Source organism: Abramis brama (genome assembly GCF_963993115.1).
Source record: "Abramis brama genome assembly, chromosome: 18".
NCBI classification, from domain to species: domain Eukaryota; kingdom Metazoa; phylum Chordata; class Actinopteri; order Cypriniformes; family Leuciscidae; genus Abramis; species Abramis brama.
In genome coordinates, this window is record NC_139980.1 from 23,783,738 (window position 1) to 23,801,946 (window position 18,209).

General features: G+C 39.9%; 2 protein-coding genes across 2 annotated transcripts in view; both read left to right on the forward strand.

Moving 5' to 3' along the window:
* Nucleotides 1-12,176, forward strand: part of ak9 (adenylate kinase 9) — a gene marked incomplete at its 5' end in the record, with an annotated part of 70,652 nt that extends 58,476 nt beyond the window's left edge. Inside the window, 11 exons of the mRNA XM_084090716.1 lie at nt 7,382-7,600; nt 7,699-7,912; nt 8,283-8,484; nt 8,557-8,742; nt 9,732-9,928; nt 10,061-10,257; nt 10,334-10,503; nt 10,699-10,797; nt 11,382-11,484; nt 11,614-11,728; nt 11,830-12,176. Coding sequence (XP_083946842.1) covers nt 7,382-7,600; nt 7,699-7,912; nt 8,283-8,484; nt 8,557-8,742; nt 9,732-9,928; nt 10,061-10,257; nt 10,334-10,503; nt 10,699-10,797; nt 11,382-11,484; nt 11,614-11,728; nt 11,830-12,053 — 1,926 coding nt within the window. The 3' untranslated portion in view covers nt 12,054-12,176. The remainder of the gene's footprint in view (nt 1-7,381; nt 7,601-7,698; nt 7,913-8,282; nt 8,485-8,556; nt 8,743-9,731; nt 9,929-10,060; nt 10,258-10,333; nt 10,504-10,698; nt 10,798-11,381; nt 11,485-11,613; nt 11,729-11,829) is intronic.
* A 480-nt stretch (nt 12,177-12,656) lies between these two features.
* Nucleotides 12,657-14,619, forward strand: ppil6 (peptidylprolyl isomerase (cyclophilin)-like 6; the record flags this gene model as incomplete). The annotated part of the gene is made up of 8 exons (XM_084091379.1): nt 12,657-12,734; nt 12,844-12,939; nt 13,034-13,222; nt 13,381-13,443; nt 13,543-13,690; nt 13,868-13,927; nt 14,069-14,204; nt 14,342-14,619. The coding sequence occupies 8 exons, from the start codon at nt 12,657-12,659 to the stop codon at nt 14,451-14,453; spliced, it is 882 nt and encodes a 293-aa protein (XP_083947505.1). The 3' UTR covers nt 14,454-14,619.
* Nucleotides 14,620-18,209: the final 3,590 nt, after the last annotated feature.

Genomic DNA, 18,209 nt, shown 5'->3' on the forward strand with positions numbered 1-18,209 from the left:
GCCACCCCGGTGCCTTTAGGTAACTAAAGGCAACAGGGTTGCGGTGCCACCGGCTTGGGCCCGTAATCGCTGCTCGCAGCTATATTTTTTATTATTATTATTTTTTTTCTACTTCTCGGGCACTTTTGGGGGCCTTAACATGCTCGAAAACTCTTGAAACTTTGCACACAGGTCAGAACCCGCGGCCATCAGGGCCGGGCTGAAGCTGGTACCCGGGCGTGGCAGGGGGGCTCAACAGCGCCCCCTTGAATGGGGTCTGAAATCTTGGTCCATATATCAAACACGCTTGCATGTAATAATATGAAACTCAGTACACATATAGATCTCATCGGGCCGCACAACTTTCGTGCTCTAAGTTTTACAAAAGCCCAACAGGAAGTCGGTTATTATACGTTGTTTGGAAAACGCATACAATGGAATGTGAAATACTCCTCCTAGGGAATTCATCCGATCGCCGCCAAACTCGGTGTGAATGAAGTCAAGACATTGAGGATGAATTCTTGCGAACAGATTTTTGATATCTCGAACGGTTTGGCCGTGGCGAGGAAACGAATTTATGGCGAATAATGGGACACAGGAAGTGTGTTATAACTTCTGCATACATTAACTGATCTTGCTGAAACTTCAGCAGTGTGTTCGTTGTAAGAGGCCGATCACATGGATGTGACCTTTGTGAGTCAAAGTTATAGCGCCACCAACTGGCAACAGGAAGTGTGTCACTTTCAAAATGCTTTGAAATCACTTTCTTATTTTTACCCGATTTGCTTAAAACTTTATGTGTATAATGTAGACACACGGCAGATGTAGACCTGTGAAAGGATTATTGATATCTTAGATACTGTTGCCGTGGCAACGCATCAAACTTTAATATTCTTTTCGGATGCTTTTGAGACTCTTCACATGCTTGAAAATGCATGAAACTCGACAGACACATCACATTTATTATACAGTAGACATGTGCAAAGTTTCAGAAATGGGTGTGGTGGAATGGCTCAGTAGCGCCACCTTTAGTCAAAAATGGGGGCTTAGTTTTTCCTAGAATCACAAAACTTGGTAGGTGTATTGTTCTCATCAAGCAGGACACCTTTCTAATTTACAGTCATTACCTCAGATCCACAGGAAGTCAGATATTTTGGTTTGAATGTGGATTTTCTGGAGAATTTTCTCTCTCTCTCTGTGTGTCTGTGTGTGTGTGTGGGGGGGGGGATTTGTCTATTCCATTTAATCTTTGTTCTTCAAGGTTTCAGGGGCTTTTGGGGCCCTTAACGTGCTCAAAAACTCTTGAAACTTTCCACACAGGTCAGAACCCACAGTCATCAGAGCCGGGCTGAAGCTGGTACCCGGGCGTGGCAGGGGGGCTCAACAGCGCCCCCTTGGACACGGTCTAAAAACTTGGTCCATATATCAAACACGCTTGCATGAATTAATATGAAACTCGGTACACATATAGATCTCATCGGGCCGAACAACTTCCGCACTCTAAGTTATGAGCTCCGCCCAACAGGAATTCGGCTATTATGGGTTGTTTGAAAAACGCATGCTGTGGAATTTGATGTACTCATCCTAGAGAATTCATCCAATCGCCTCCAAACTCGGTCAGCATGAAGTCAAGACATTGGGGATGATAAATTCCGGACGGATTTTTGATATCTCGAATGGTTTGGCCGTGGCGAGGAAACAATGGCGAGAAAAGAGAAACACGAAGTAATATAACTTCTGCATACGTTAACTGATCTTGATGAAACTTCAGCAGTGTGTTCGTGGTAAGAGGCCGATCAGATGGATGTAACTATTGGGAGTCAAAGTTATAGCGCCACCAACTGGCATATATACATATACATACATATATATATATTAGGGCTGTCAATCGATTAAAATTTTTAATCAATTAATCACATGATTGTCGTGAGTTAACTCGTGATTAATCGCATTTAATCGCACATTTTTTTATTTGTTCTAAATATACCTTAAATTAATACTTTTCAAGTTTGTAATACTCTAATGAACGTGGGCATGGATAAATATAGATGCTTTATGCAAATGTATGTTTATTATTGAAACCATAGTCAATATAGAGCATGAAGACGAGACATGTTTTAAAGGTCATAGATGTTTTTTCAAAGAACTTGTTCATGTCTATTAGACACATGTAGAAAGAACAAAGAAATACCATGTTCCCATTACTTCTCTTTCTTTGCACTGAGCAATTTACTAACACAAACATGTTTAGATTTTTGCATGACAGGGCAGCTCTTCTGAAAATGCTAAATGTACATTTATTATTTATTATTACATTATAGTTTGTCTCTCTCTGTGCCCATTTTGATGAAGCTAAATTCTCAATAAAACTGTTTTCATTGGTATATTTTACTGTTTCTATTGTCAAACAACGCAATGAATTTGAAATGGTGACTGAAACGCGACCCAATAAACATAACCAGCTCTCCCTTCCAAGACGTTAAACTGCACAAAAATTCTGATAATCGAGCCGTCGTCTGGTGAAATCAAATACACATAAGCTTAAGACAATATCCGTGTATATTTGTAAAATTAGAGAAGCAACATAATATCTGTTTAACTGAATTAAAGCGCTGCTCCTCCGCGCGAGACGCAGAGAGAGAGAGAGAGAGAGAGAGAGAGAGAGAGAGAGGCGCGCGCGCGTGCTGAGAGAGCCGGTAGATTCTCAGAAACGAAATAAGGTTTGGGCGCTTTGTTGAAGGAAAAAAAATCGCTAAAGGGGTCTGCAATGTCGCTAAGTTGCCAACACGGTGTATCTCCATTTCTCCAACTAGGGTTGGGCCACGGGTCAAACAGAAAATATGCGCTGCGTTAATCGCCCGTTAAAAAAATTAGTGCCGTTAATATGATTTTGCGTTAACGCGTGATTAACGCGCTAACTTTGACAGCCCTAATATATATATATATATATATATATATATATATATATATATATATATATATATATATATATATATATAAATATAGCTGCGAGCAGCGATGGAGGGCCCAAGCCGGTGACGCCGCCATCCCGGTGGCTTTAGTGTAACTAAAGGCACCAGGGTGGCGGTGCCACCGGCTTGGGCCCGCAATCGCTGCTCGCAGCTATATTTTTTTCTTTTTTTTTTCTTCATTATTTTTTTTTGTGCCTTTTTGCCACTTTTGGGGCCCTTAACATGCTCAAAAACTCTTGAAACTTTGCACACACGTCAGAACCTGCGGCCATCAGGGCCGGACTTAAGCTGGTACCCGGGCGTGGCAGGGGGGCTCGACAGCGCCCCCTGGAATGGGGTCCGAAATCTTGGTCCATATATCAAACACGCTTGCATGTAATAATATGAAACTCAGTACACATATAGATGTCATCGGGCCGAACAACTTTCGTGCTCTAAGTTTTACAAAAGACCAACAGGAAGTCGGTTATTATACGTTGTTTGGAAAACGCATACAATGGAATGTGAAATACTCCTCCTAGGGAATTCATCCGATCGCCGCCAAACTCGGTGTGAATGAAGTCAAGACATTGAGGATGAATTCTTGCGAACAGATTTTTGATATCTCGAACGGTTTGGCCGTGGCGAGGAAACAAATTTATGGCGAAAAATGGGACACAGGAAGTGTGTTATAACTTCTGCATACATTATCTGATCTTGCTGAAACTTCAGCAGTGTGTTCGTTGTAAGAGGCCGATCACATGGATGTGACCTTTGTGAGTCAAAGTTATAGCGCCACCAACTGGCAACAGGAAGTGTGTCACTTTCAAAATGCTTTGAAATCACTCTCTTATTTTTACCCGATTTGCTTAAAACTTTATGTGTATAATGTAGACACACGGCAGATGTAGACCTGTGAAAGGATTATTGATATCTTAGATACTGTTGCCGTGGCAACGCATCAAACTTTAATATTCTTTTCGGATGCTTTTGAGACTCTTCACATGCTTGAAAATGCATGAAACTCGACAGACACATCACATTTATTATCCAGTAGACATGTGCAAAGTTTCAGAAACGGGCGTGGTGGAATGGCTCAGTAGCGCCACCTTTAGTCAAAAATGGGGGCTTAGTTTTTCCTAGAATCACAAAACTTGGTAGGTGTATTGTTCTCATCAAGCAGGACAACTTTCTAATTTACAGTCATAACCTCAGACCAACAGGAAGTCAGATATTTTGGTTTGAATGTGGATTTTCTGGAGAGTTTTCTCTCTCTCTCTCTGTGTCTGTGTGTGTGGGGGGGGGGGGATTTGTCTATTCTATTTAATCTTTGTTTTTCAAGGTTTCATGGGCTTTTGGGGCCCTTAACATGCTCAAAAACTCTTGAAACTTTGCACACAGGTCAGAACCCACGGTCATCAGAGCCGGGCTGAAGCTGGTACCCGGGCGTGGCAGGGGGGCTCAACAGCGCCCCCTTGAACACGGTCTGAACACTTGGTCCATATATCAAACACGCTTGCATGAATTAATATGAAACTCGGTACACATATAGATCTCATCGGGCCGAACAACTTCCGCACTCTAAGTTATTAGCTCCGCCCAACAGGAAGTCGGCTATTATGGGTTGTTTGAAAAACGCATGCTGTGGAATTTAATGTACTCATCCTAGAGAATTCATCCAATCGCCTCCAAACTCGGTCAGCATGAAGTCAAGACATTGAGGATGATAAATTCCGGACGGATTTTTGATGGCGAGGAAACAATGGCGAGAAAAGAGAAACACGAAGTAATATAACTTCTGCATACGTTAACTGATCTTGATGAAACTTCAGCAGTGTGTTCGTGGTAAGAGGCCGATCAGATGGATGTAACTATTGTGAGTCAAAGTTATAGCGCCACCAACTGATATATATATATATATATATATATATATATATATATATATATATATATATATATATAAATATATATATATATAAATATAGCTGCGAGCAGCGATGGAGGGCCAAAGCCGGTGACACCGCCACCCCGGTGGCTTTAGTGTAACTAAAGGCACCAGGGTGGCGGTGCCACCGGCTTGGGCCCGCAATCGCTGCTCGCAGCTATATTTATATATATATATATATATATATATATATATATATATATATATATGTAAATTATTGCCCCCACATTTTGCCCCGGCTCTAGGTTTCACGTACAGGTATGAAATTTTGTACATACATGTAATGACCCAATACCTACAAAAAAGTCTCTTGGAGCATAGCCCTAAACACAACAGGAAGTCAGCTATTTTGAACTTCCTCCTAGATTTTGTGCATTTTTCGTAATTTCCTGATGTTGTACTTTAACGAACTCCTCCTACAGTTTTGATCTGATCCTCTTCAAATTTGGTGAGTGTAATCTTAAGGCCTTTGCGACGTTAAATTGCGAAGATCTTGAGTTTTCGTCGAAGGGTGTGCCCTCGGCGGCCTGACAAACGTACACCCAATTTCGGCCTTCTGGTGATATATGCATGATCAGATAAGTTCAATATTAAAGGGTTAGTTCACCCAAAAATGAAAATTCTGTCAGTAATTACTCACCCTCATGTTGTTCCAACCATGTAAGTCTTTCGTTCATCTTCGGAACACAAATTAAGATATTTTTGATGAAATCTGACAGAATTTTGACTCCTCCATAGGCTTCCAGTGTGACCGAAACTCACCGGCCCAGAATAGTTATTAAAACATCGTTAAAATAGTCCAAGTAACTACAGTGGCACTACATTAAGTTTATCATGCGACGACAATACTTTTTGTGCGGAAAAACAACAAAAATAACGACTTTATCCAACTATTAGTGTTCCTCAATGTGGGCCTCTGACGAGAGTTCACGGGAGCGCCAGGACGCATGCGCGAGAACTGAGCTTACGGCGTTCTTCTTCTACTACTACTTGTTACTGACTGCTCACTCCTTGGGAGTATTACCGCCATCTACTGTACAGGATGACTTCAGTCGAACTTCATGTTCTTAACGACTTCATGCGGTAAATTAACATCCCGCTGAACTGCCAGCAGCCATAGCTTCAGTCGCTCATGATCATTTAATGGGAATTTGTGAAAGGTAATCTGTTTATTTTGCAGAATTGGTAAAGCACCTTTACGTTTTTTCGTTGCTTTCTCAAGATTCCAACATCCAGGAAATGCACATTTTCTACCCATTGTAAAAACTACATCTAGACCTAAATCACAATAAGTGTCGAATTCAATCGCTTACATACAGTGCGCGTCTTCCTCGGCTTATGAAGAGACCGTTTTGCGCACCCGGCAATGTCGGGACGTCATCCTGTACAGTAGATGGCGGTAATACTCCCAAGGAGTGAGCAGTCAGTAACAAGTAGTAGTAGAAGAAGAACGCCGTAAGCTCAGTTCTCGCGCATGCGTCCTGGCGCTCCCGTGAACTCTCGTCAGAGGCCCACATTGAGGAATACTAATAGTTGGATAAAGTCGTTATTTTTGTTGTTTTTCCGCACAAAAAGTATTGTCGTCGCATGATAAACTTAATGTAGTGCCACTGTAGTTACTTGGACTATTTTAACGATGTTTTAATAACTATTCTGGGCCGGTGAGTTTCGGTCACACTGGAAGCCTATGGAGGAGTCAAAATTCTGTCAGATTTCATCAAAAATATCTTAATTTGTGTTCCGAAGATGAACGAAAGACTTACATGGTTGGAACAACATGAGGGTGAGTAATTACTGACAGAATTTTCATTTTTGGGTGAACTAACCCTTTAATGTTGCTTGCAGTTCCGATGTTGCTAGGCAACCACAGACAGCCTGCAGTAACTCAGGCATACAATGTCCAATCTGCCCCAAACTTCACATGTTTGATAAGAGTCCTGTCCTGAACACATAACCATGCTCATATTTGGTTATAGCAATAGCGCCACCTGCTGGTAGCAGGAAGTGTGGCAAATACAAAACGTGCTCGAAAAATCATGAAACTTTGCACACGCTTCAGAAGTGGTGAAAATTTACGTGTGATATGGTTTTCAAAATTGGGTGGGGCAAATTCGGTAAATTATTGCCCCCACATTTTGCCCCGGCTGTACGTTTCACGCACAGGTATGAAATTTGGTACATACATGTAATGACCCAATACCTACAAAAAAGTCTCTTGGAGCATAGCCCTAAACACAACAGGAAGTCAGCTATTTTGAACTTCCTCTCAGATTTTGGGCAGTTTTTGCCATTTCCTGATGTTGTACTTTAACAAACTCCTCCTACAGTTTTGATCTGATCCTCTTCAAATTTGGTGAGTGTAATCTTAAGGCCTTTCCTAAAGGCGCCGGGTGGCGGTGGCAGGGGTGCGAGGGCCCTTTTCATCGCTGCTTGCAGCTTTAATTTAACATTATAACTCTTGTTCAATTCTAGAAATTCTGCAGATAATACATTGTTTTTTTCATAGGACTTTCTAACAGACAACCAAATCCCCCGGCTGGTTATAAACGCAGGCAGTTTGCCTCGGATTGTGAGGTATCAGCTCCTACAGGGAATCAAACCTCTGATGGTAAACAGAGACTCACTCTTTCAGATGTGTCAGCCAACCAGCTACAGTCTCGCCAGAAGACTCCTGTACTGCTCCTTTAAATATCCCAGTGCCTTCGGGTGCTGGGATCCTATTAAGGTAAAAGCAGATATACAACATTATTGAAAATGAATTGAATAATATAAGCCTTAACAGAGTATAAAACAAAAAAGTCTGTTTGCCGTTATGTTCTGTAGTACACAGAAGGAGATTTGATCCAGCCTCCACAAGGCCCTTTCAACACCACATTCCCTGTCATCCTACATCAATTCATCTACTTCTTTGCCTCCAGGGAGACACGCAACACCTTCATCCTCAACCCAATCAAATATATCCGTCAACCAAAGCCCAACCCTTCCCTTCCAATCAAACTGGTTATCATTGGCCCACCAAAAGCAGGCAAAACCACAGGTCAGATTTCTGGAAATAAAATACACGTCATTATAGATGCTCATAAAAATATTGATGCCCGATTTCACAGAAGAGGCTTAAGCCTAGTCCCAGACTAAAATGCATGTTTAAGCTATCTTAACTGAAAGCAACTTGTACTGACATATCTTAAAAAAGGCTATGTCAGTGCTATTGTTTGGTCTCAATATGAACACCAGTAAAAGAAATTCTAAGGCACATTTATTTAAGGCATGCTATTTAAATTACCTAATTTAACTAAGGCCTAATCCTGGCTTAATCTAAGCCCTGTTTGTGAAATCAGACCATAACTTAAAAGCAAGTGTTTTTATAGATTTCAGAATAAGTAGCTTTTAACTTTGTGTGCACTCAGTGGCCCGGGTGTTTGCACGCGAGTACGGTCTCGCTCGACTCTCAATTGGGGATGCAATACGTATGGTGCTCAACAGCCAGTCCAAAACTGAATTGGCTTATCAGGTGCAGACGCATTTGAACCAGGGCCTGACCGTTCCTGATGAACTAGCCATCCAGTGCCTGGAGGTGGCAGTAATGAGCCTGGTCTGCAGCACTCGTGGGTGAGGATTTTTTCCAATCAAAGAAATGTACAAAAAAATAACAGTTATACAGTATATGTGTTTGATCCTCAGGTTTGTGTTGGATGGCTTCCCTGTGACCAAGCATCAGGCTGAATTACTGCAATCCTGCAGCATTATTCCTATGCTAGTGATTGAACTGCAACTGGACATGGCGGAAGTGCTGAGGAGAGGCCTGAGAGACAGGGAAAAAAACAACAGGTCAGACACAAACACTCACACACCTCCGGTGTTTTTTTTGTATTATACTATTATTGTATTTATTAATATTTTGAATTAGCTTTTATGCTTATATTTTCAGTTAACATTTTAACTTTAAAAATGTAAACCTAAATTTGAGTCATTTTGTTATGTGCTTTTGCCATTTTTATTAGTTTTTTTAAAATATATATTTCTGATTTTGATGACGCAAACTCTGAATCAACATGCACCAATGCTAAATTTTCTTTAAGTGTAATCATTATGTTCACAACTTGTAATAATAAATACTTCAATGCCTAAAATGTATACATGATGTTAGCTAACAGCGTAATTTATGTACATTGTGAAATACATTGCTTGGACACAGTCACCTCTGATAACAGATCGCTCTAAATTCGTAAATTGTAATGTAGACATGTATTTTCTGTAAAGCTGCTTTGAAACAATATCTATCGAGAAAAGCGCTATACAAATAAATGTGATACAAATGAATGTTTTATTAGTTAGTTGCCAAGGCAACAGTTCTAAGTTTTTGGGGTTTTTTTAAGATTAAGTTGTTTCATCTAATATTTATATTTTGTTTTATTTCAGCTTTCATTTGAGGAAAACGATTGAAATAGTTTTATAAAAATAACACTGACCTAAACATAAATCAGTGTCACTGCTAAAAACTACACCATTTTAATGCCTTAAAATATATATATATATATTTTTTTTAGATTTAAGACTAGTCATAACATTAGGACAATAAAGTCATATGGTTTCGAGAATAATGTCATAATAGACCTTTTACGTGAATAAAGTCAGAAAAAATTATAAGACGCAATGTTATGAGAATAAAGTTCAATATTAAAGCATAAAGCTAAATATTGCTTGTATCAAGTAGATTTTTTATTTTATTTTAACGTTGACAGTGTTACAAATGTTGTGGTAATATGGTCTGGCATAATATGTATATAGATGCAAATAACCACAATTTGTAAGATTATGGCAACTCTCTCCAACAGGCCTTACCCAATGAATGACAGCCCCCAGGTCCTAAACATTCGAAACTCTTGCTTCAGACGGGAAGCTGAAGCTCTTAGGCAACACCTCCACCAGCAGTATCACAACTGGACTCCCATTGATGCTCACAAGAGCAAGTGGTGGGTATGGGAGCGAGTTTTAGATGAAGTTCGCATAAGCATAAGACTCATCCATGCTTACCTGGAAAGAATTCACAAAGGTGAGAGCATGCAAATGATGCACATTTGTCAAACAAGAAGCACTAGTAATATCCATCCATGTATTAAGCATTACATTTGCATTAAAGCATCAATATGTGTAGTTTTGTGACAGCTTTCTGCCATCCCCGCAGGCAAGGCAGCCTGTATAAACAGATTGTGCATTACCCCAAGAGAGCTGCAGTCTCGGCTGGGCGAGTTTGGCCAGTACTGCCCAGTTAGCTTAGCTCTCCATCGCCATCTGGTGGACTGTTCACATAACACCTCACTTGAATTGGCTGCAGAGTTCAGGGGCCACTTCTACAAAATGGCCAGCAAGGAGTCTCTAGAGGTAAAGTGTCAGATGGTCCAGAAACATGTTCACAGAAAGTTTTGTTTGTTTATTTTCTTTATATGCTTCTTTAAAGAGATTTTTAGATTCCCCGGAGCAGTTTGTGGTTCCAGGTTGCCCTTACCCATTACCCCCTCCTCCACTCCTGCCTCATAAGCTCAATGCAGGCCAGGTGAAGAGCAGGTTCCCTCAAAAGGTGGAGATGAAGGGGTTCTGCCCCGTCACTTATCTAGATGGTCAACAGAGGTACAGCCAAGAAAACGCTATAATACTTTTATAGTACTTACTAATTTTTACTACAGACTTCATCATTAATAAGCTACCTTTTCATACACATTCTATTTGAAGTAAAAGACACATTGTCATTTAAAAGCATTAGGCCTTAAGTGAATGTAAATGATTCAAAGTGCAGTTCTACCATGTTTTTATCTTCATCTATAGGTATGAGGCCTTGGTGCGTGGGAATATGGAGTATGCTGTTGAGTATCGAAATAGGATCTATATATTTGAGAGTGAGAAGAAACAAGAGCAATTTCTCCAGTGAGTAGTAGTTTGGCTTGATTGGATTTTTTATTTTTATTTTTTAAGAAATTAATTCGTTAATACAGCAAGGATGCATTAAATTGATCAAAAGTGACAGTATAGACTTTTACATTGTTTCAGAAATATTCTATTTCAAATAAATGCTGTTCTTGTGTTCTTTCTATTATCAAAGCATCTGAAAAAAATGTATCATAGTTTCCACAAAAATATAAAACAGCAACTGTTTTAAGCATTGATAATAATAAGAAATGCTTCTTAAGCTCCGAATCAGCATGTTAGAAAGAACGATTTCTGAAGGATAATGTGATAATCATGGGGATCATGCGAGTAATGAGTAATGCTGCTGAAAATTCAGCTTTGCCATCAAAAGAATAAATTACATTTTAAAAAATATCAAAATATTACTGTTCATACTGTATTTTTGATCAAATAATTCAGCCATATACATTAATAATTAATTAACATAACTGGCATTTATATATTATCTTAACTAATGATCATATTAATAATAGCCATATAGCAACAGGCTATTTGTAATACAGCAACATGAAACAGATCATTCACAACAGAACTGTCGTCAGGTCACCTGAGATTTACTGGGACCAGAAACTTCCACATAAACTACCTCCGTTGGAAGATCCGGTCTTACTAACCTCTTTACCGATCATGGGCTATTTGGAACAAGTAAGAAAACACTGAAACACAGACACTCACTTCAGTCTGTTAATCTGCTGCAAAATGGTCTGTGTAACCATCAATAAACTATGCTTTTAACAAGTGGTAAAATAATGTATGTATTTTTTATTTTTGTAGAGTGTGGCAGTACCCATAATCAAAGCCATGACTGCTGTTGGTCAACTCAAGCCAAAGTTCCCCTTTCTCAGTGTGAAGAGATCTGCTTTATTGTACCTGGCCTTTCATCTGAAAGGTGGCCTTGATTTTCTTATTTTGGCTTACTTATGAATAGCTGGGAATAAAAACGGTCTGGATAATATATTTGAATAACTTTCTACCCCTCCACCCTCACAGCATTCAACACCAGGAACCCAGACTATATTCGACAGAAGTACAAAAAGAAACTTCAAAAGTTTGAAGAAGGCTGTGAGCTCATCTCATACCTGGGTACCGACATGAAGACATACAGATCCCCTCACAACCTGCCCCCAGATTTTGCACAGAAGCTGGACAGGTTTCTGGCCCTTGAAAAGTCCACCAAAACAGCCTCAGGTCTGATACAGCTCGGGGGCAGTTGAAACTACTTCAAATAATAAAAAACTTGAGTCAGCACATCACAGTTTTGATCAGTGTTGGTTGACATTTGCATGAATACATTTTGCAAGCACTTTGTTAATGTGTTCTGTTCAATTGACAATTAAATGAATGAGTCTAATAAATATGTTTTAATCTATTTTGTTAAGTGTATTTGTTTTCAACATATACCCTTGGTTTCACAGAAGAGGCGTAAACCTAGTCCCAAACTAAAATGCATGTTTTATTTTAACTGAAAGCAACTTGCACTGACACATCTTAAAATGTCTGTGCCATTGTTTTGTCTCAATATGAACACCAGTAATGTTTTTTTCCTAGGGTACGTTTATAAAAGCTACTTAAATGTCCTAATTGAGCTAAGGCCTAATGGTTTAATCTAAGCCCTGTTTGTGAAACCTCTGCAGGCCTTGGTGTGTTTTTTTTTTTTTTTTTTTTTTTTACAGACATAATCCAATTGATATATAAACTTTAAGAAATATAAAATGCATGAATAAATAAAACGATAGATAGATATACGGAACGGTTTGTCATCGTTGTGCGCCACTCGCATCGGTTACCATGGCAACGAGACTCTAACTTTACACAAGATGGCATCCCCTGTACATTTAGAGATCGTCGGTCTGTTAAGCAAACACAATTTTCAAAGAGCCAAAAGCATTGCGGAGGTAAAGTTTTTTTAAGATGCTGACCACTTTGCATTTTGGCGTGGCTAACTAATAACGATGCTGACTGCACACCTGTTCACAAAAGCTATAACGTCTGCTGCACTTACAGGGTTTGAAAAATAAATTCCCGGAGTCATTTGATGATCCAACAATTCGCCCGCTTCTTGAATGTGACTGGCTTGACTATTTAGCTAACAAAAAGAAGGTATGGCACTTGTTATTTTACTGCTCGCTTGTTTTCCAGACTACAGTATATCTGCGGAACAAATCAAATAGCCTACGTACGTTTTCTTCTCAAGGAGCTGAGAGGAGAGGTTTGGCAGTACACTGGATGTCTAATGTCCTTTGCAAACGGTCAGTTGCTCGGTGATGAGAGGAAACTGTCCACCTGGGCAGAGAAAGAGTGGAAGTTTTCTTTTCATCGACCACAGGCGCTTTATATGGCCCTGGCTGAGGAGTATTACACCAGCTATCTGCGAAGCACAGCTGTAAATAAACACGACAAACAACGGAGCGAGACATAACTAATAATACAAACCCAGAGAAATACATAAATAAACATACTTCATTTGTATGCGACTACAACCATTTAACATTTCTCATAATACCTCCAAGATGTGCAACATCTGCTCTCTCTTTCTCACAGCACATTTTTGTTTATATGGATATTGAAAGTGGTGGAGAGGTATTTGGCAGGCTGTTGTTTGAGGTAAGGAAATCTTCTGCTTCTTGATGAGGTAAGTTACAATGAAAATGTATTTCCGTGCCATTCTTCTCTACTCTGAAAGTTTAAATTGTAACCTGCCAGCTGTTCTCAGACGTGTGTCCAAAGACGTGCAGGAACTTCAAGGCCCTGTGCACTGGAGAGGCAGGTTTGTCCAAGAGTAACCTTGAGTTGAGCTACAAGGCCTCAATTTTCCACAGAGTTGTGCCAAATGGCTGGCTGCAGGGTGGAGGTAAGAAGCAGTAATGCATTTACACATTTATGATAATTTAATACATATCATAAATGTGAAAAATTGAATTATACATCCATTTTATACAGTTATACATTTATGTACACACACACACACACACACAATACCAGTAATACAGTTATGACTGTATAAAAATGTTTATGTTTTTAATTACAGATATTTCACCTGAGAGGAAAGGCACTGGGGGAGACTCTATCTATGGTCCAACATTTGAGGGTATATGCTTATTAACAAATTTATGTGGCACACAAATTCTGTGTGTAAATCATACTTTAACACAATACTTGCTTAAATGTATGATATAGGCTACATATTGATTCATGCATGTAAAAAGCACTAGGCTGTTCTCTCCTCTAGATGAGAGTTTTGTCATATCCCACAACAAGCGTGGCATCCTGGGAATGGCTAACCAAGGTGCTCATAGCAACGGCTCTCAGTTCTACATCACACTACAGCCAGTGTCCTGGATGGACTACAAATATGTGGCTTTTGGGTAATGACCCTAATAAATTGTCTTGATATTTGGCTTTGCATTATTAATGCAGACATCATACACAGTTAAATACCTTTGCTATTTAACACTCTTACAAAATCCAAAGTCTCCATCACAGCTTTTTCCCTCTCTCCCAGGCAACTCATTGAAGGCACTGCGGTTCTAAAGAGAATAGAGGCAGTGCCCACCTACAACGAACGGCCCAAACAGGACTGCAAAATAGCAGCATGTGGAATATTTGAGCCCTGAGTTTTCACATGTGACCTATAGATCAAGAAAGCAATACAAAAGGAGAAGCACTTTTAATAAACATTTGTGATGTATGTGGACAGGTGTGCACCATGTGTTTTTTAATGGTCGACCCAATATTTTTGCCATATTGCCAATATTTCAGCATAAACATTCAACAAATAAATTGACCTAAAATTAAAAACCTCTCTTTATATGATTTAAATATTCAGTCTGACTTATTTCTATGGTGCTTTTCTTCCTTTGCCCATGGCAACTAACCGCTGTTGTTCCAAAAAGCAGTGATCTGCAGTGACGTGCACATTATCGTGAGCTTGGCGAAAGAGTCTGTTGAAGTGCTGCTGAGAAACAACCACATTGAGTGCATTGCTGTAAAACAGATTTATTTACTTGAGAGAGAGAGAGAGAGAGTCCCTGTCAGTTACACCCAAAAAGACTAAAATAATGATATATTCCGAAAAAGATCCAACCACCAAGACCAACATCATAGCTTTAAATTAGACAACATGCTCCTCGAACACACGCAGAACTACACTTACCGTGGCATAAATATTAGCAACACAGGAAATTTTACCAAAGCTGTCAACGACCTCAGAGATAAGGCACAGAGAGCTTTTTATGCTATTAAGAGAACTATCCCAATTGAAATCCCAATCAGAATCTGGCTAAAAATATTCAAATCAGTAATAGACCCCATGACGCTCTACGGGTGTGACGTCTGGGGTCCACTCACAAACCAAGAGTTTACTAAGTGGGACAAACACCCAATAGAGACTCTTCAGACCGAACAATGCAAAAACCTGCAACGAGTACAGTGCAAAAACTCAAATAATGCCTGCAGAGCAGAATTAGGATTATACCCAATTATAATCACAATTTTAAAAAGGGCCATTAAATTCTTTGCCCGTTTACAAAGCACTGGACTACCAAGAGCTGATGCCAGAAAGAAACATCTTTGGCCAATTGAGTAGGTACTTATTTTGAATAAGTAATTACTTCATGACCACTAAAAAAGTATGTTCTATAATCTATATTATGTGTGTGTAAAATGACCATAAATAGGTAGTTTCTTCGGATGAACACCGCGTTTATTAACACGACAACACACCACCTCGTGCTTCTCGTCACTGAGCAACAGTGTTGAAACAATTCACAATATCACATCACATGAGATGACAGTGTGTAGTATAAATAGGCTTGTTTGAGATGCGCCTTGCCTCGCCTGAAATATAGGTGAGAGAGTAGGCGGCTGCAGTGAGGGGAGGAGTGAAAAAAGTGCAGGCAAGCCGGACAGTTCTCTCTTCTCATAGTGGATTAGACACCTGCGAGATCAAAGATGGATACCGCGGGATTCACGCTCGTGCACAGTGTTGCTGATAAACTGGATGTAATTTAAGTTCTGTTGCTTTTATATGAAAATAAATATAATGAACAAGACACCCAAAGTACTTGTTATTTAATATATAATATACATTTTTATATAAAAATTACATTGCATATGCATAACCCATAGAGATTGCACTGTCAGATAGTTTGGGAATATAATACATAACGTATACACATAAAACATGGTATCAGAATTTTAAAATCAAACATTTTAAAAGAACAATACATCACGGTTGTTTAAACCAATGAGCATTAAGATGTGTCGTCAAGCAAGTCGTTTCCCATCGTGCTTTTGATTAGCGCAGTCAGTGGAGAGCAACTGCGCCCGACTGCAGAATCCGACACGTCCGCCTTGCGCTCGTGAGAGTTTTTTGACTTACATCAGCAGGACATCAGAGCAAGGCGGACCGCACTCGGACACATTTCTAACCGGCATGCATCTCGCGCTGATCGGTTCTGTGCAGATTTTGCTCATCTCAAACAAGCCTAGTAATCAAGGGGGTAATCCATCAGCCGGAAACCGAAGCTTCCCCAGGGGCCGCCATTGATTAGCAGACCATCACTTGCTGTTAGCATTCCATTGACTCCAATTCATTTTGGCGTCACTTTGACAGCAAATAACTTTACACCTGAGAACTCCATTTGTCTATTATTTATTTCTAAAGAAACACGAAAAGGCTCCATTACCTTGTATCTTACGTTATGGCCCCGTAGAAGCAGTTTTTGTAAAAATAGGCTAACGATTGCGTCATAACCACACGACTCTCTGTCACACAATAGAGAAATTACCGTATAGACAGGAGGAGAAGCTCATAGGCAATCGGGGGGACGTGGAGGCAAAATGACAAAATAATTAATCAGAATACTTAGCAAAAGTTGCTCCTGCTCCTAGCTCATGGACACCTCCTACTCACGCTCTCCGTCTCTGCAAGTTTCGGAATGATTCAGATTTCTCTTGGCACAGCTACTAGAAGACAGACAGGTTGCTCACGTCACATCTACGTCGTCAAGCTCAGTTTGAGTCTGCGCAGTACGCTCAGCCATCGGGAAGTGAGTGCTTCTAATTGACTTCACTTTTCTATCTTGAATCCGCTGTGTCCATTCTTTTACTTTCTATGCTAGTAATCTGAACGTTCTGCATTCACCATGTTTTTATCATCATATGACCTAGCAGCAGGGGCGTAATTTGTGGGGGGGTTGGGGGGGAGATAACCCCCCCAATATTTAAATCTATGCATTACAACCCCCCCAATATTTATACCATGATCACATGAAAAATATGCAGACCCAAACTTCAACCCCCCCAATGTTCAAACCAAATCTACGCCCTTGCCTAGCAGCTCTTCATTGCCACTCATAAATCCTCTAACGTGGCCTCATGGGATAGAGTGTCCATCATATGCAGGCTGCGTCCGAAAACGCAATACTTGCTTTAGCAGGTGGTTATTTTGAATAAGTAATTACCTTACGACCGCTAAAAAAGTATGTTCTATGTAGTATGAATGTAATCCAGACGTACTACATTCGCCATGTTGTCATTATTATGTGACCTACCAGCGTCAGTTGCATCACTTTACTGCCATAACAAATCCTCTCCCGTGGCCTCATGGGATAGTAAAGTGACCATCGTATGTACACTTCAGAATCTCGCCGGAAGAAGAAGGTCATCCGGACATAGCCTAACATAACATGTTTTATCGGGGGCGGGGCTTAATGGGCGGGGCTTGATATTGCGGGGTGGTGCTATGGTAGAGTTTTTTTTAAACAAAATCCTAATATTAAACAGCCCAAACAAAAAGATGAACATACAAATGAATGAGTACAGAGTTGTGAGGACGCTCAGGACTCATGATACATTTTAAAAAGCACAGCACACAGATCTGCATATTACCTTATGATACTCACTCATGGAGTATCGGTTTACACAGAAAGCATAATCTTTCAAAGCGAAAACGCAAGACGCCAAACGCAGGCAGTGGAACGGGGGAAAACGCAAGGTCTCGAGGCGCGTTTTAGTTGAACTTATTTTAACTTGAGTGCTGCGTTTTGAGAATGCTGTGTCATGCGCGTGACGCGAGCACAACAGTTAAACACGAGTAGTGCGTTCACGCTGAAAAACAATGGAAAAGTAGCAGAGTGGAATGGTTGACGTTTTGTGTGAACAGCCCCTAATGCCGATGAATGCTTTAATCAATACATCTATATTTAGTTTTTTCACATGCATTAAATGAGTGTCACGTCACTCACTCCATGTGAGATCGGCTTATTGCCTTATGATATATTCATTTCTTTTAGTCATAAAACCCATGCAACATATAAAAACAAAATAATCTTTAGAGTAATTTTATAAAGGTTGAAGGTGTTCTTAAA